General features: G+C 41.7%; 1 protein-coding gene across 1 annotated transcript in view; it reads left to right on the top strand.

Annotated features, from left to right (window-relative positions):
* Positions 1-17,905, top strand: part of LOC308300792 (properdin-like) — a gene marked incomplete at its 3' end in the record, with an annotated part of 41,336 nt that extends 23,431 nt beyond the window's left edge. Inside the window, exons 3-4 of the mRNA XM_080744691.1 lie at positions 16,801-16,971; positions 17,718-17,905. Of these exons, the coding sequence (XP_080600817.1) occupies positions 16,801-16,971; positions 17,718-17,905 (359 nt within the window). The remainder of the gene's footprint in view (positions 1-16,800; positions 16,972-17,717) is intronic.
* Between the last annotated feature and the right edge of the window lie 1,977 nt (positions 17,906-19,882).

Below are 19,882 nucleotides of genomic sequence, written 5' to 3'. Positions count from 1 at the left end.
TATAGGTTCAGTTGAAGCCCTGAGCTAGAGGTCTATAGGTTCAGTTGAAGCCCTGAGCTAGAGGTCTATAGGTTCAGTTGAAGCCCTGAGCTAGAGGTCTATAGGTTCAGTTGAAGCCCTGAGCTAGAGGTCTATAGGTTCAGTTGAAGCCCTGAGCTAGAGGTCTATAGGTTCAGTTGAAGCCCTGAGCTAGAGGTCTAGGTTCAGTTGAAGCCCTGAGCTAGAGGTCTATAGGTTCAGTTGAAGCCCTGAGCTAGAGGTCTATAGGTTCAGTTGAAGCCCTGAGCTAGAGGTCTATAGGTTCAGTTGAAGCCCTGAGCTAGAGGTCTATAGGTTCAGTTGAAGCCCTGAGCTAGAGGTCTAGGTTCAGTTGCACATTGCAGACAGGAGCTCTTTTATGGTGGTTTGAATAGGGATGCACCAATACAGGTTTTTTTCAATTTCGATCCGATCCGATATATTAATTATTATATTTCCCGATATCAATACCGATACCCGATACTTACAGTAGGCTACATAGCAAGTATGAAAAATGCATCACCTTTCAATTAAATCCATTTATTAATTGTAGGATAGGCTTCAGTTCAAATAGCAGAGTGCAGTCAGTGCAACTGAGTGCAAAATGCAACAGGCACTTGTGTCTCGTCTCTCGTAAGAGAGATGAGAGTGGAAGAGCGATAAGATTGTAGGATATCGTTAATGTCATAATTATATGCTCAAAACGTTGGTTATGGGCATGATTATATTGGATATTTATACGATTTTCATATTTTTTTATTGTGTCCGATATCCAATATATGTTGTCTGATATCCGTTACATTAATCAAGTCATATCGGGACCCGATACCGATAAAATATCGGTATCGGTGCATCCCTACTTTGAAGGAGGACAGGGAGTCACACTTTCTGATGTCTGGTGGTTAGTAGGACATTCCACATTCTGGTGACAAAACAGTAGAATGAATCCCCACCATGCAGACATGAGTTCAGTTCAGTAATGTATTTTATTGTATTTATCGCATTCCTAAGACAAAAATCTGATTATAGTAAATTTACCCCCATTGATTCCGGATGGGGACCAGTGGTGTGATATGGATTTTAGAAGTGTGGGTCCTCTAAATTCATGACATCATGCGCTCACGCTGTTTTTATTGTTAAGTGTGTGTTTAGTGTGTGCATATGAGGCGCGCGTGCGTGCAGCAAAATAAGTGTGGGCTCGCCGAGCCCACGGCATCTCACCCCTGATGGGGACCCACATGCATGTGGGTCCCCCATTGTCTTAGGAATGCGACAAAAAACTACAAATATTATTGAACTCAAGTCTCCCTGGCTTGAGTAATCAATAGAGAAAAAAAAGTAATTTTGGGGGTGAACTAGTCTACTCCTTTAAGTTGTTAAAATAATTGCAGGATTTCATCTTTAATTGTTTCTCTTTTCTCTCTCTCTCCCGTGTGTTCAGATCTACGACGTGTTCAGTGGTAAGACGGCCCAGCTGAAAGACTCCACCCCCTTTGTGGTGTCAGTCAACCCCTCAGGCGTGGTCATGTGGTACGTCAGCGCCCCTGCCGCCGGCGAGCCCCGCCTCCACCGGCTGGACGCCGGCGGGAAGCTCCGCGGGCCCGCCCACTATCACCATGACGACGACGACGACGACGACAACCACCTGCCTCCCGCCTTCCTCTGAGCGGCTGCAAGGCCACGCCTACCGGGGTTATGACATCACTTCCTCCATATGGTTGAACCACTCGATATGAATGTTTTTATCCACCCTGTGTACAAAGACCTGGAACGCATTATCACGCATTATTACCCGGCTTGGTTGAATGCTTGATTCTGATTGGTCAAGCGCTGAAATCAGCGGTGAATTATAGGTGAATAATGACCGCTCCGCTCTATAACTGTCAGGCTCCTATCACTCGATAATCACAGCTGAGAGAGATGTTATCCCGCTTATTACACGGTTATTTACTAAATAAATTGACCCAAGTAAAAAATATATATATATTTCTTTGCTTACAGTAATGAAAGTGTTTAACTGGCCGTCCACAGAGCGTCGCCTCGACGCAAACAAGGAAGTGTTGATCAAATAGAATCCATATTTGGTTACTGCATTGTTGATTTCTCGCCTCAAATGTTTTCAAAAAACATTCTTGAGAGCAACGTTTAGTTGTGAATTTGTGTGTTTACATGGCTGACATGTTGGATACGACACTAAATTCACGCAGCGTAGCCTGAGTGCAGCAGGTGTTCTCATGGACGGATTAACCCCTGCGAGGGCCCCTGGCCAATAATCTTTTAGGGCTCCCCACCCTCCATCATAACCCCCCCTCCCTCCCGATGCACACTACCTAGCTCGTATTTTAAGCCATGATTATCATCTGTGGGCCAAGAAAGCACCTGTAGAAAACAGAGGAGGGGCCCACACATTAGATTTGTAATTAATGTATACATTTAATTTTAGTAAATTGTCAGTGACCACGCGGCCCAGTTCCCCCAAGGGCCCCTGAGAGCCAAGGGCCCCTGGCAACGGCCCCACCGGCCCAATGGTTAATACAGCCCTGGGTGTTCTGAGCCTTTGATTAGGCAGCGGTCCGTTATAGAGCGGAGCAGTCATTATTCACCTATAATTCACTGCTGTTTTCAACGCTTGACCAATTAGAATCAAGCATTCAAACAAGCCGTGCAATAATGTGTAATAATGCCAGGTCTTAATGGGTTAAACGCCCACTGCTATGCTCTATCAAACACTTGTGATTTCAACACAAACTCAGGGACAAACACTGTGGGACCACCTAATCTCTCTCTCTCTCTCTCTGTGGTAGAGAGGGCTTGGGTTTGGACCTTTCCATCATGTTCTCATGGGTGACACTGCCATGCCTTAATTGTGATTTTGTACATCTGTGAGCCTCACTATTTTGTGGAAAGTTCTGGGACTTTTGGGCAGGGGGGACGTTCTCCTTTTATGACAGGCCCCAAATAGGGACCCAGGATGGGGACCCAGGATCAAAGTGAATCAGTGAATCTTGGTGGTTATTCCATCGTTATTTTAGGTGAATCAAATAATGGAGAAGAGGTTCTTTGTATTGGGTTTTATTATTTGTACATCAACGAACCGAATAGATTTTTTTATAGTGTGTGAATATAGCTGATCCACAAGCTCACAAGAGTCATGAGCTTGTGGATGAGCTATTTTTCTGCTATTTTGTGTGACTTTTGAAAGGGAAAAACTGTTGCTTCCCTACTTCTAATGATGACTGACACTTTCCTTGAGGCAGCAGGCTATCCGGTTTCTAAAATAAAGGCCAGAGTGTAGTCAGTGCACCAGTGCAACTAGTCGCAACTCCTTGTACAAAACAGTTTTAATGCCAGTCCACGCCAATGCAACTGCCATTGGAGAGAATGGTTGCAAGGACACTGGCCTTTAGACTGAAATGAAGCCAGAGATGAATTAACAGGGATTAGAATGATGCTAGTCACTGCCAGGCTGCAGTCATGATGATCAATGGTGTTTACGTTGCTATTTCTTATTTGAAGGGTTTTTAAAATGTAGATTTGTTTGTTTTTTGCGGATCTGTTTTTGGTCCTTTTACTGCTTAATGCTTTTCAGGGAATTAATATATAGGCCTATATTATATTTGAATTAGTTTCTTGAAATTAAAGAATGGATTCCCAAGGCACAGTGAATGATTTGTTTTAATCTCTCTCCTGGGACAAACAGAGGCTCTGGTTCCTCATGCCGGCTCCTTAACCATTCAGCTATGCACTGCCCCTAAATCAGTAAATCTCCTAACTTTTTACCCTGCTTTGTAGCTTAAAGCAGCAAACAATGATCGAAATAAATAAAAAGAAAGAGACATCGAAAAGAAAGCAGAATATAACTAGAAGCAGTGCTCTTCCGAGCACAGGTCTCCACCAGGCCGTGCGTCCTGGTGGTGCTACTGTATAATAGGCCAATGTAAAAAGGCTGGCATATGTTCTTCACCTTAGACCTTTCATGGCAATCGGACACAGCATGCATGATTTGAAGCATTGTATTGCAAAAATGTATTTTGCTAAAGTCTACCTGCTGGTGGCACTATAACAGGCCAATGTGAAAAGGGTAGTATTTGTTCCTTGACATAGTGGGAATATGTGTGGTAATTTCACTGTAATTGCAAGCTGCGTTGATGATTTGAGGCATTTTGTTCAAAAACTGAGCAATCCTGCAAACTTTGGAAGCTAATATTAGCCAATCAGACACATGACTATAGAGATACTGTGTACAGATTTGTGTTATTTTTGGAGGAAATCTGAAGGAGTAATATCCATAAATGTGTTTTACATAAGTTGTCCCAAAGGTGGCGCTATAAAAGACTGATGTGAAAAATGCAGGGCAAAGGTTTATCCTTAGCCTCTAGGGAGTGCGCTTACAAAGTTTGAAACTGATCGGTGGAGTTATAGGTAAAACCACAAATCGTCCTGTTATAGCGCCACCATGAGGCTGATTTAAAAAATCTGAAGTGGCATTTCTTCCTCGACCTAGTGGGAACGTGTGTGCGCGATTTCATGATAATTGCACTTTGCGTTTGGGATTTGAGGCATTTTGTTCAAAACGGCTCAATCCTACAAACTTTGGAAGCCAATCTTAGCCAATCAGGATGGAATATGCAAAATCGGACAGATCCGTGTCGATCACATGACTGTCGAGATACTGCCTACCGATTTGTAGGATTTTTGGACAAAATCTGTAAGAGTAGTGCACAGAAATCTGTTTTGCGAACATCGGCCACTAGGTGGCGCTAGAAAAGGCCCATTTGAAAAATGTAGGGCAGAGGTTCTAGATTGGCATCCAGGGAATGTGTGTGCTCACTTTGGCAGCGACCGGGCTAACGGCGACTGAGATTAGCTGCACACAAACTGCGAGGACACACGGACGGACGAAGGGAAAAACATACTCTCCCCCATGCCTTCGGCTGGTGGAGACAATAATAAATATAATATAGGTGCTGTGTGAAGTCTAAAATACCTAACAGCCTAATGGTGATTCACAGATGCTAATTATCTATGCAGAACAACCTGAAGACCAATAATTATGGCATATGGGGGGCAGGTGATATAAAGTACATTCCAAGTTCTTTGTCTTGAAATTAGGGCTGGGATGCGATTCAAACAATTAATCGAATTAATTACAGGCTTTGTAATTAATTAATCGCAATTAATCACATTTTAATCACATATTAATATTTGACCCGAGAAGACTCCCAGTTCCCAGTTCAGAGGTTCCTTGTTCAAATCTCAGTCTTCCTATGGTTCATTGCTGGAGTATTTTGACCGACAGACAGAGGTCTTTCAGACATAACCCTACACCTTTACTTCTCAGGAAACAGGGGGAGAGACACCCCTCCTGATGGTCCTCTGTGTTAAAGTAACACAGCAACATAAGAGGAGTGAGATTTGAAGACGGAACCTCTGCAAAGAGAGTCAAATCTTTAGACCACTAGACTAGACCATCTCTCACTACAGATATTTTCTGGTGCTTTTAATTCTTTTGTATTGCATTGAAAAGGTCCAATTAATACAGCAATGAAGGAAGGAGTGAGATTTGAACTTCAACAGTAGAAGTCTGATCTTTAAACCACTACACCATCTCTCACAGCACATTATTTCTGGGGATTTTGACTACTTCTTTTGTATTTTAACCATGAAAAGGTCTATGAAACACAGCAATGATCTGTATGAGAGCCAGGACTTTGAACATGAAACCCCTGAACTGCTACTGTGAACTTATTAAGACTACTAGACCATCTCTCATTTGGAGATTTCTCAGTGCTTTTGACTAATTCTTTAGTATTTCAACCTTGAAATAAATGTTAAAGGAACATAGGAAGAGTGAGATTTGAACATGAAAGCTCTGCATTGGGTGTCAAATCTTTAGACCACTGCACCATCTCACCAGACTCACCAAGTTCCCTGGTGCTTTTTAGTAATTTCTTTGTATTTTAACCTTGAAAAGGTCCAAGGGTTTAAAGGACAACTTTGTTTTTTTTACAACAAGGGTTCATATTTTAGATTGTAATTAGAGAAAAGAAAAGGCGAGTGTTAAAATGTTTTCATCGACTTTGTTCTATCATTTTAGCACGTTTAGTGATCTAGATTTAAGTGGTTTGGGGCATGCGTACAAGTGGCTAAATATGTCTTTTTAGACCCAATAAGCCATTGATTTATTTTGTACTATATTCTGTATCACTACTAGCCCCCATAAGTCACATCTGCCCAAGAAAGATTGTGGTGCATCTTGGCAATGGTCTTATTGTGTGTAAAAAATACATATTTAGCCACTTGTACGCATGCCCCCAGCCACTGAAAACAAAATCATTAAAATCTTTAAAACAACAAAAAGGAGTAAATGAAAACATTTTAACACTCATCTTTTATTTTATTTTATTTAAATCTAAAATATGAACCCTTGTTGTAAAAAAAACAAAGTTGTCCTTTAAATAGTTAAAGGTTCTTTACAGAACCAATACAATTCTTCAGGAATCAAACAATGTTATTTCATTGCTCTTGGGATTACATCTCCACACTGGCCTGGGAATGCCTCAGGATCCCCCAGGAGGAAGTTGCTAATGTTGCTCTGGAGAGGGAAGTTTGGAGCTCTCTGCTGGAGCTGCTGCCCCCGCGACCCGACTCTGGATAAGCGGTTGAAGATGGATGGATGCTCATCTAACGTATGTCACTGGTTCTGGATGTGTTTCCCTTATGCCACGCGGTGTGTGTGTGTGTGTGTGTGTGTGTGTGCGTGCGTGCGTGCGTGCGTCCGTGCGTGCGTGCGTGACAATTGATATTTGGGAACGAAGGGGGAAAAACATGATGTGAAACTTAAAGGACAACTTTTTTACAACAAGAGTTCATATTTTAGAGTGTAATTAGAGAACATAAAAGTGTTTCAATGTTTTCATTTACTGCTTTTATCGTTTTAGCGATTTCAATGATTTTGATTTCAGTGGAAGGGGGGATAAATATGTATGTTTTAGACACATTAGCCTCTTCTAGAAATGAACATTTTTTAGACTAGATGTTAATTAAACGTCTAATAGACGTCTATGTAGAAAGACTGATGACGTTCACAAGTTGGCGAGGGCGGGAGTGGGCCTGAGAGTGTCTGAGTCAGTGCTGCAGTGTGCACACAGTGACACACTCACACACTCAATCACTCAATCACTCAATCACTCAATCACTCAATCACTCACTCAATCACTCAATCACTCACTCACAGACAGACAGACAGACGTCTCCTGGTCTATCTGTTAGATACTATGATAATGATGTGATAGAGTTAAGCTCTGACCCACAGGGAGAAGCAGAGACATGTGACCAGCTCATGAATACACTTACAGATTCATGAAGTTTCATCGCCATTATATCAACATGTTTACACACTACTCAGCACCAGGAAGAGTCCAACACAGCTACTCTTTGAACCCACGCACGCACGCACGCACGCACACACACACACACACACACACACACACACACACACACACACACACACAAGCCCCCTAGAAGAGAGGATTTAGGTTGAAAAGATGAACTTCCACTACCTTTCATGTTCAGGATTAGGGGTGGGAGCATATTATTATCATTTATCATGATTAAAAACACTCACGATACGATCGTGGAGATTTAAATGTATTGTGAAATTATCCTCCGTCATGCACTGGGAACAATTCACCTTTTATTTGCTGAGCTGCGTATCCGCTACCATTTAAACCCTCTATAATTGGTTAAAACGGACCTGGAAATAACATAATTGATACAGCCTTTTTTCACTCTCAACCAAATCTCTTTGCCAAAAAATAGCCGATCTACAAGCTCACAATGCGTCCAAGTTCCGCCCCTGGATAATGGATGTTGGGGATATTTTTGATTATTGTGATGATATTGTAAATCACAATTTATTTGGTCACAGTAATCGTGACATGAAATGTTCATATCGTCCCATCCCTATTCAGGACCACACATTAATGTGTAGGCCTACAGTAGGACCAAAAGTCCCCACAAGGAGGATATGAGAAATAGACGTTCCCTGAAGCTCACAAGAAACATGTTTGTTTTATGGTTGAAAATAGATTTATAGAGATTAAAGTGTTAGTTCGCCTATTTTTGAACAAAAGCTGTATGAAATTCTTGCCCAGTAATGGAGTTGTTGCAAGGGCATTAATTGGTTAACTGAGTCCCGTGGTCAGAGTTGTGGTAATTTTTGGGTTGAATAAGAAGTAGTTCCATTGAGTTGGCGGGCCCTAAATGTTATAATAAACTAATCCACAAAACTGCAGTCGTTATTATTGTTGACATATTTCTACGAGTTTGGTTCAACTTTGACCCCTCTGTCACATGATACTATTTCTTCTGTTGAGTAGATCACAGCACCACATCACGCCATGTGCTCTCTGTGCTTATCAGTGATGTCAGCATGCAGACAGACAGTCAGACTGCGGACGCCAGACAGACGGACAGACATTTGGTAAATTAATAGTTAGATGAGAAAACACAGAATGTCTCTTGTTGCTGTTGTAATGAGATGTTGATGAACCTTTGAGCCACAAGACAAAGCAGCAGGTCAGCAGCTGAGAATACAGACATATAGATGTATTAAGTTAGAATGATCAATATTATGTCAACATGTTTAAACACTATCAGCACTGATCATGTGTCCAACACAGTGCTCCACTGTTTACTGCTCTGCAATTCATTGACAACTTCAGTTACTAGTCTAGACGTCATAGGACTTTCACATAGCGAATAACTGAGTAAGCATGTTTGGGCTCTCACAGCACTTCTCCATATACAGTACATGGATCTCCATATATGGGTACCAGGGGTCTCCATATATGGGTAACTGGTCCGATATACAGTACATCCCTGGCCAGATGGCCAAGATATGGCTCAACCTCAAGGTTGCTTGTCGCCTTTATGTGTCTTACTAAGCTCTAATATACTTATTTGAAATTAGCAACGCTGAGCTTGTAGGTCTGCTCTTTTCTAAGCATTTTGAAAGCTTGTTAAATGGTATTCTGTGCAACGAGTGCTTTTACTTTTGGTACTTTAAGTAGCCTCGTTGTTGATGCCAGTGCTTTCATACTTTATACTTCAAGTACTTGTAGAATACACAGCTTTTTATCTGTAGCATAGTATTTCTACATTGTGGTATTGATACTTTTACTTATAAGTGAAAACAAATCAAGTTGTTCAAATGTTGACATTAACAGATGACCCCCTTAATTGATAGAATAATGGTGTCATAAGAATGAAGGGGTGGGGGTGGTGGGGGGTCTATTATTCCAAATTTGTCACAATTACACACGATTTATTTTCTTTTTTTTATTGTTTAGCTCAGCTTGTAGATCAGCTGTTTCCGAATAACCAAATATAAAATATGTTTAGATGTGTTTAAGTTATTCCTCATAGTTTTTCTATAGGGCAGTGGTTCTCAAATTTAAGGTGTTCTCTAGGTTCCTTTAGGGGGGGGGGGGGGGGTCTAAATTGATCCATACAAGTATGTAACTCTGACAGTGTACAAATGGAACCAAATGAACCCATTCCATTTGTACACTGTCAGAGTTAAGGCGAGACGTTGAAATTTGAAAGTTTGAGAAACACTGTTCAAGGGAAACCCATGGAACCTCCTAAAGGACCCCTGGGGGTCCCCAGATCCCACTTTGAGAATCACTGCTAGGAACACAGCGAACTAACTCCACCTCCCCCAAAAGTGTGCATTCCGTGAAGGAATCAATCAATTGGCTCCAAACTGGCTACCCCCCCCCCCCCCCCCCCCCCGACACACACACACACACACACACACACACACACACACACACACACACACACACACACACACACACACACACACACACACACACACACACACACACACACACACACACACACACAGTGAGAAAGAGGAATAGGCTACAATATACAGTATGTCACTCCCCCCCTGCATGAACCAATCAATGTCAGTCTCTGAACATAAATAGGTGGTGATCTGCTAGTTGTCCTCAGAACCTGGGCTTCACCATGAAGGCTGTTCTGCTGCTGTTCCTGTTGTGTGCGGTCAGGGCTGATGACGCCTGCTGGGAGATCAAAGATCTGTTCTTAGAGCAGAAGAGCAGCTTGGAAGAGATGATGAGGCTCCTGGAAGTACAGCTGAAGAGCAGCATGGAGGAGAGGCTGAACACCATGGAGGAGAGGCTGAGCACCATGATGGAAGGACATCTGAAGAGCAGCCAGGGAGGACCAGATGCAGGTTAGGATGGTTACCTTAAAGGACAACTTTGTTTTTTACAACAATATTATAGATTGTAATTAGAGAAAAGACAAGATGAGCGTTTTCATTTACTTCTTCCTCCATCATTTTAACGATTTTAATGACACTGATTTCAGTGGTTGGGGGCTTGCGTACAGGTGGCTAAATATGTTTTTATTTATATATTTTTTTAGATAAGCCCACAACAATCCTTCATGGGCAGATGTGACTTATGTTACTGTAAATAGTAATAAAGAAATTGCTGGCTTATTGTGTCTAAAAATACACATCTAGGCACTTCCACACATGCTCCCATCCACTGAAATCAAGGTCATTAAAACAGTAGAAAGAAGTAAATGGAAACATTTTAACACTCATCTTTTCTTTTCTCTAATTACAATCTAAAATATGAACCCTTGTTTTAAAACACAAAGTTGTCCTTTAATTTCAAACATGAGTGGTCTCTCTCTTTTGGTTATTTCTGGTGGGGAAACAAAATAAGTTGCTTGATTCATTATTTAGATATTATATATTTGATATTCATTCTATCAGAAGAACTGTTGTATTTATATTTTTTTCTAACGTGGTTAAAATGGAGTTTGAAGTTGTGTGGAATTGGGGAAAAACTGAACCAAGTAACTTAAAGGACAACTCTGCCCTAAATAACATCTAGGCTCATTTTCCTAGACTTATATTGATCCCATGACTGTCCATGGGGTCTTTTATAGGCAGAAATGCCCCCGTTTGTCCAGTTTGCAGAACCTAGCATGCAGCCCTCATAGCTTAGAGTTGAGCCCATAAGCCTATCGCTTTTACACTATTTGTTGCGGTCAAAAGTGAGTATTTGGTTCATGAACGCGTTACTAGTTGTCATTACAAACACATCCATGCCTTGGTTGTCTCACACAAGCCGCAATGGTCTGCTAAACAGATGTTAGGCTGTTCTGTGTTTTTGCTAAGTCCCGGAAAAGACATACTGTGATTGGCCAATGCAGTCACTTTGATTGGCAGTTGTGCCGAAAGCTCAACCCAAAACATGATTTACAAGACTGTGGCGGCTCATGTTGGACAACTAAGGCATGGATGTGTTTGTAATGTCAACTAGTAACAGATTCATGAAACACAAAATCACTTTTGACCGCAACATATAGTGTAAACACGATAGGCTATGGGCTCCACTCAGCTATGAGGGCTGCTGGGTTCTGCTGGGGATGCTGCATTTCTGCCCAGTAGTAGTTTCCATGGACTGTCATTTTGGATCAATATAAGTAGTAAAATGAGCATGAATGTTATTTAAGGCAGAGTTGTCCTTTAAAAAAACTGTCTGAGGGGAGACACAGAAGTGTGAGACGTTAAAATGACCCCAAACATGTTTGAATATGAAATGTATCTTTAAGAGGCAACATGCTTGTTAAAATGACTTAACCATTATTTCTCCAAGAAGTGTTAAACTAAAGAAATTGCAGATCTAAAAGCTCACAATTCACATTGTGAGCTTGTACCGTAGCTCTGCCATTTTCAAATCATTTTAAAGGACTAAAGAACTCGTTTACAACATGGGTTCATATTTTAGATTGTAATTAGAGAAAAGAAATGATGAGTGTTAAAAAATGCATTTACTGCTTTCTATTGTTTTAGCCTAATGATTTTGATTTCAGTGCTTAATAAGTATTTTTATAAAAGATTGTGGTGCATCTTGGGAATGGGCTTATTGTGTCTAAAATGTGATATTTAACATCTGGCAAGAAAAAGCATGATGAACATGTAAATCTTTTGACAATAGCACATCTACAAGCTCACAATGTGTTGCATTGCGACACATTATGAGCTTGTAGATTGGCTATTTTCAAAAGGCCGTCCCCCCAGGAATCCGCGATTCCGCGATCACGGAATTTTTCGCGGAAATCAAAGCCCTCCGCGGATATCAGAGCCTCCCGCGGATATCATAGCAGTCCGCAGAATATTACATTTTACATGTAGTTTTCATCCCGGCCGCTAGATGTCGCGGTCATATAGACAGACAAGGCTCACAGTCTAGCCGGTCGTCGTGCCGGATACGGAAACGGAAATGGCTTTGTTTGCAGTTGCATACATTCATGTGCTATGTCTTGTGTGTGTGGTGACGATACCAGAGCGGATGGTGCTGATTTTTAATGGAACTAGGCTAAGGCACGTCGTCTGACTGTTTATAATGACTCACAGTGAGAAAGACGCACATGGAGTAATGGAGCGATTTCTCCGACCTCCGGCTACGAGGCCGGGTCCGAGCCCTCAGAGTAGGCAGGGGAATATATTATGCTGAAAGAGCTAAATCATACACAGAATTACGGGAGGAGAATACAGTCCTTGTTCACCGCCGCAACTCAACGATCAAAGACCACTTGGCTGCTTTCATCAGAAGAGAAAACAAGCAACACCCGCAGACACTGTCTTAAAAAGACAAAAAAACATCACAACCACAATCGCCAGCAAAACCGTGGCTGCAGAGCAACGAGAGAAGGTATGCTATCGTTTTAGTAATGTATTCTTGACTTGTGCTCCAGTGGTTTTCAACCAGTGGTCCTTGAGTGTTGTTAACCAAATGGACGCTATATTTAACTATAAATGAAACCCATAAGGGTCCATTTGGTTTAATCATGGGTCCATTTGTTTTCATTTTACACTCTCAAGAGTTAAATTGTTGTTAAAAATCTGCATTCATTAATTTACAATATCCAAAGTCTATACAATTAGAGAATGTAGAAGAGTTGCTATTTTTATCAACGTGTTGCCTGTTTATCTCTTCTATCTATGGCACCAACATCAAATCAATACAGCATAGAATTGTGAACAAAATGTTATCCAACAATAACAAAATATTCTATGTTTTGGGTCTGAGTGAGAGGATAAATGTCATTAAATAATGAATAAATATTGGACCTTGATATGAAAAAGTATGAATTAGTCAAGGTAGATAAATAAATCATTTTAGTTTAGCTCCATTGTATAATCATATAACTGTACTATTTGATCAAAATATGTACAATCAATGTGTTTTGTATTCTGTTTTGGCAGGCTTGTACATCACCACTGTCCAGGTCTGACAGTCCCTTGATGAGAAGTTTCTAATTGCAAAACAGAGAAATGAATGTGGGCCATCCCTGGACATACACAACTGCAAGAGAGGTAAGAGGTTCCCTTTCTTGATGTACCTTGCTCTTTACTGTACTCTGTTCTTGTTTTTATTTTATTTTTTTCATACTTCTTTGTAACTTTGTAAATAACCTTACACTGCTGTGCTGCCTCTGGGCAACTGATTTTCCCCCTTGGGATAATAAAGGTCTCTCTCTCTCTCTCTCTTTCTCTCTCTCTCTCTCTCTCTCTCTCTGATTCAGAAGGACGCTGCATGCTCAACATAATGGTGTCTCCACTCATCAAGGATGAATCTGGTGAAATCCGCAGCTACCTGGTTGACACTGTTTTCTTAGACAAATGCAATCATTCAACAGTGGCAAATGCAGCAGACTCTAAATGACTTTGGAGTGAAACAAGAGGATGTGATTTCTTTTGATACTGACAATGCTGCATATACTGTATGCTTAAGGCCTACAAGTCTGCCCTCAAATCCCTGTTTCCCAATTCCATCCACGTGACATGCCTGGCACATATAAATAAATCTGCCCAAGAGGGACAAAGAGAATATTGATGTTGATTATTTGATAACCACAATGTTTCACAGTGTTTTGGTATTGCAATTCATTTCATAAGTTAATTTCTACTTCATTATTACATTAAAAAAAATATTTGCTTCATAACTGGTCATTTTAAGTAGTTTTTTAATGCCCGCGGAATATTAACTTTCAAGCCGCGGAAATCAAGAATTGCTCTCCGCAGAATCAGGATTGTTCACCGCGGAATCAGAACTTTTTCTCCGCGGATTCCTGGGGGGACGTATATAGGGTTAAAGTGGTTCATGTATTTGTACCAATAAATCAGTCTACAAAATAACTTGTAACTATAGTCTTCAAATAAATGGAGTGGAGTAAAAAAGTAAAAATATTTAGATCTGAGATGTAGTGGAGTGGAAGTAAAACTATTGGAAATAGTATACTCAATTTAATTACAAATACGTTTAGTTACAAATGTTACAAATGTAGTTAGTTACATTACACCACTGCTAGCTGCTGACCTATTGTGCTAGCAAAGTTTCTCCTGTGTAACTCAATGGCGATAGCATAGGTTTTATTTTACAGGCTTAGGTTTTGTCAGTTCTATTTTATATTCTGTTATTGTGGTCAAATTGTCAAGCGATGCTCTTTTGTGCTCCAGTACACGGCAGCTATTCAGAGTGGATGGAGTGGGGAGCATGCAGTAGGTCCTGTGGTGCTGGGACCCAACGCAGGCAGCGACAGTGTAACAATCCTCCACCCGCCAATGGAGGGCGCCACTGTGCAGGGGTAGACACTGAGGAACGCTGCTGCCAGGGAAAACCATGTCCAGGTAAGCATCCTTTGAAAAGACACAATCTATACGTGCGTGGCTGCATGCATCTATTAGTAGCACACATGCATGCTTCTGTGCACGCTTTCAGCTTCAGGTACAAACACACAAAGCTAACTATTTAGCAAAGAAATTAAATCTGTGTGAAACGTGTCAATAGTGCATGTTTTTTTTTCTTCTATTATTATGGATATAAATAAATATACACTGTGATTCTCTTGCAAATAAATGGACATTATATTTCAACACATATGGCCAAACCCACCTTGACATGAACACATTTATCAATAGACCAAGAGTAGCTACAGTATATGGAATGGAAAAGTAATTAAACCCCTCTTTTTAATTTTCCTTCTTAAAATTGTTAAATTCAAGGCACAAATACTTAGTTTCTATACAATCAATTATTTACACTGCAAAGCGATTCGTTACCGATTATCTGTATTTTAAACGATACCGATACGATACAAATCCAAAACGGTATGATATCTGCTTTTGCATAACGATAAAGTAGATCATTGCAAAATAAAATCGATTTTTCGATTCAGTTACTATATCGTTACACCCCTACTGCTGACCCATTGTGCTAATGTAACTCAATGGCTTTAGTATTATTGCGACCGTCAGGTCGAGTTACTATCAAAACCTCCACTGTCTGTCAGTCACATGTCACACGTCACACCTCCGCCACCGTTGCCCCGATCCATGCCAAACTTTGCACACACGCCCTTGGCTGCCAAACCACTACCTCCACCCCTCATTTCTCACATGGCCCTCTTCTAGCGCCACCATGAGGCCGATTTTTGCAAAATACATTTTTGGACACTGCTCCTACAAATCTTTCCCTAAAATCACGCAAATCGGTACACAGTATGTCTACAGTCATGTCATCAACATGGATCTGTCACATTTAGTGCCACCATCAGGCCGATTCTTTTAAACACATTTTTGGACACTGCTCCTCCAGATTTTGACCTAAATTCATGCAAAGTGGTACACAGTATGTCTAGAGTCATCTCATCAACATGGATAGGTCCCATTTAGCGCCACCATCAGGCCGATTTTTACATGCGACCTGACGGTCGCTTATCTCCCGATTTAGGGAGTCTTACTGGTAATGTATTGTAACAATGCCACTATTAGGTTTTGACAGTTCTATTTTATATTCTGTTATTGTGGTCAAATTGTAAAGCAAACAGCGATGCTCTTTTGTGCTCCAGTACACGGCAGCTATTCAGAGTGGATGGAGTGGGGACCATGCAATGTGTCCTGTGGTGCTGGAACCCAGAGCAGGCTGCGACAGTGTAACAATCCTCCACCCGCCAATGGAGGGCGCCACTGTGCAGGTTTAGACGCTGAGGAACGCAGCTGCCAGGAAAAACCATGTCCAGGTAAGCATCCTTTGAAGAGACACAATATACAGTATACCTGCGTGATTACATCCAGGGGCGTCACAAGGAGGGGGGGGGGGGGGGGAGTTGGAGTGGGACTGAGTTACTAGGGCCCTACTTTAGCTATCGAAAAATAGCAGATATACAAGCTCACAGTGCTGCGCTGCAAGCTTGTAGATCTGCTAATTTTGAAAAGTTGTGAAGATGTGTGCAAATCTTTTAATATTATGTTTTTGCTGTAACTTAATATTTTGAAATGGGAGTCCGTGGCCAAATACATCATTTTGGGGGTTCTTCATATGAAAAGGTTTGAGCACCACTGACATAGAAACAAAGGTTTTTCAAAAAGAAATATTCAAAGATTTTCACGATTCGCACATACTGTGAGCTTGTATATCTGCTATTTTTCCTTAGTTAAAGCACAAAATAATGCGTAACAATGCGTTCCCAGCCTAAATGGGTTAAATCCCTGCCCATTCAAGGGGGGCTCGCAGTGAATCATTGTACCCAGGGCCCAGAATTTGGTGCGACGCCCCTGATTACATCTGTGCCCGCTTTCAGTTTCAGGTACACACATATAGCTTACTACATGTGAGTGTGTTCTGTGTGTTCAATATCAAGGTTGTGCTCTTTGTTTTGTGACAGTGGACGGTAACTGGTCAGAATGGTCCTCCTGGGAAGAATGTTCTCACACCTGCGGTCAAGGTACCAGGATCAGAGTTCACACCTGCAGCGACCCTCCAGCACAGCATGGAGGCAGGCCGTGTGAGGGCAAGGCAGTGGAAGCCATGATATGTAGCGTCAGACCCTGTCCTGGTGAGTCACATGACCCCAGCATCCATTCAATATATTCTCCAGTACACTGACTGTTAGATTGCTGTTTGAATCTGTGCTGGTGTTTTCTCCATTCATTCCTGGCTGCTGTCTATGTCTCTATTGAGTATACAGTATGTACCATGTGATTTGTTGACATTTATTGGCTGTCTGCTACAGCAGGGGTTCCCAAACGTTATTGGCTAAGGGCACCCCTATAAATATTTATTTAATCTGAGGCACCCCTACATTATATTCATAATTTTCACTCTCAGCACCTTATATTTAAATCATATATTAGTGATTATGTTGCGAGGAAAACGTTGAGATAATAGCCATTTTGGTTAAACTGACAATAACTTGTTCTTCAAGTTTTAAATAATACTAAACATATATTATTGTCCATATAAATTCCACATATTATCAAATTATTATTAGTGGGTGACACGGCAGGGTGCCCCATTACCCACTTTGAATCACATAATGTTTTATACAAATGAATAATAAATACAGTAGAACCAACATCTGTCATTACATTAAAAATGTAAACAGGAGTGGATGTGAAGTGCGTTGACAGACATTTTGAGATGGAGCTGAAATGTAATATAGGACTGAAACTGTAAGGTGACAGACACTTCCCCCTCCCCTCCCCTCCCCTCCCCTCCCCTCCCCTCTCCTCTCCTCTCCTCTCCTCTCCTCTCCTCTCCTCTCCTCTCCTCTCCTCTCCTCTCCTCTCCTCTCCTCTCCAGTGGAAGGGAAGTGGTCATCTTGGGAGAGCTGGGCGGCCTGCAGTGTTTCCTGTGGGAGAGGAAGCAGACAGAGGACACGCCTCTGTGCTAGCCCCGCCCCTCAGCATGGCGGCAGGCAGTGTGAGGGCAACGACGTGATCAGTGACATCTGTAACAGCCAGCCCTGTGGTCCCAGTGAGTCTCCCTAGAACTGAATCCACTCTCCAGCTAGGTTTCACCAGAGCAGTGTAAGCAGAGTGGCGACACACTTTGATCTCGCCGCAGACCGCAAGTGGCGTCGCATGGAGCCTGTTCTCATTCTTAGCCAGCCTCTGCTGCTCTTCAGCCCAGTCAGCCCCCATTATAAGGCATTTAGAGGCATTTTCACTCGCTGGTAAGAAAGTAGACAAAATCACGTCTTTCCCCCCCTTTTAACGCATTCCCTGGCCTCTTCAAGGTAGACAACATTATTAAAAGGGAGGAAAAAAAGACGTGATTTAGTCTACTTACCAGCGAGTGAAAATGCCTCGGTTATAATGGGGGCGGACGGGGCTGAAGAGCAGCAAAGGCTCGCTATTTAAAGAATGAGAACAGGCTCCAGTAAGCTAGGCTAAGCTAGCTTTCCACCATAGAGTAAATAGGCTTTCCACGCTTACAATGGTAAGTGTCATAACTCTCTCTCTCTAGGGGTCTGGGTTTCACATAATGACACTGGTGATACATGAGGGTGTCCCACTGAGTCTCCCTAGAAATGAATCCACTCTCCAGCTAGGTTTCATATAATGACACTTGTAATACATAAACACAATGAAGATTGCAGTAGGCGAGTTTTCTTTCTATAGGGTGAAAAGGGATACAGCACTTGTTTTCGGTGGAGATGGAGGCACGCCATCTTAGCATTCATCAGTGTCGGCAGGTTAGCATTTCACCAGGTTAGCATTCACCAGTGTTAGTTTTACTGAGGTCAGGGTTAAGGTTAGGTTTAGGTGACACCTCGCCGATGTGTAACCTTTCGGCACCTCTGCGTGGTCCAAGTGAACACAATGGAGCGCTCCGTACCTCCGGTTCAGCCAATCACAAGCTACACAAATGAGTTTGGGGCGTGGTTATCCCGTGTTCATCCTAGAGCAGGGGTGGGCAACTTTGATGCTGGAAAGGGCCATTATATTTTCACACACACTCCAGAGGGCCACAATGCATAATTATACAGTCAAAAATAGCAGATCTACAATACTCAAAACGCGTTGCACTGCCTGAAAAGTAATTTTTGTATTTAATTTCAAATGCATGTACAGGTTCTTATGTTACTTATGTTACTTTGTACTTTATGAACTTAATCACAAATGAAGTGGACATAAAAAACTAGTCATCAAGAAGATACTAATATACAGTCGACTGAAGTAATTAAAGCGGGTCATGTTTACACGTTTGGAATTATAACAGCTGAAATAAAAAATGTATCAGTATTCTGATATCAACCTGCTGAGGGCCACATGAAGTGAAGGTGGGGGCCGCATGTGGCCCCCGGGCCGCCAGTTGCCCATGTATGCCCTAGAGAAAGTAAAGGTGCATGCAGGAGATCAAACATTTTGTCTGTATATCAGTTTCTCTGTATGCATTGGTGTAAAGTACATTTACTGAAGTACTGCAGTAGTGTACATAATCTTTTTTTTTTTTTGCCTCTGAGATTTAGTGGAGTAGGAGTATAAAGCATCCACATTACACATTTACTCAGGCATTTTTGCCTGAATAAATGTGTGGTGTAGAAAACACCACTGATAAAATATGTGTCTGTCTGACTACTATTATTATTATTACAACTATGTGTATTTTAAACCCATCAGTAAATTTCCTGTTTGATGTTTTTAGAGTCGTGTCCCAGTGGATGGAAGAAGTTTGCAGACAAATGTTACTACAGAACTACTGATGCTAAATCATGGCAGCAAAGCAGAGACTACTGTCTGAGTCAAGCAGCTGATCTGGTGTCCGTTAACAGTAGAGAAGAACAGGTTAGTGTTTGTGTGTGTGTGTGTGTGTGTGTGTGTGTGTGTGTGTGTGTGTGTGTGTGTGTGTGTGTGTGTGTGTGTGTGTGTGTGTGTGTGTGTGTGTGTGTGTGTGTGTGTGTGAGATTGTGTGTGTGTGTGTGTGTGCGTGCGTGTGTGTGTGCGTGCATGCGTGCGTGCGTG

This window comes from Nannobrachium achirus, assembly GCF_963921795.1.
Source record: "Nannobrachium achirus genome assembly, chromosome: 16".
Taxonomy (NCBI): domain Eukaryota; kingdom Metazoa; phylum Chordata; class Actinopteri; order Myctophiformes; family Myctophidae; genus Nannobrachium; species Nannobrachium achirus.
The sequence above is the reverse complement of the archived record's forward strand: the minus strand, read 5'-3'. Positions and strand labels throughout refer to the sequence as shown.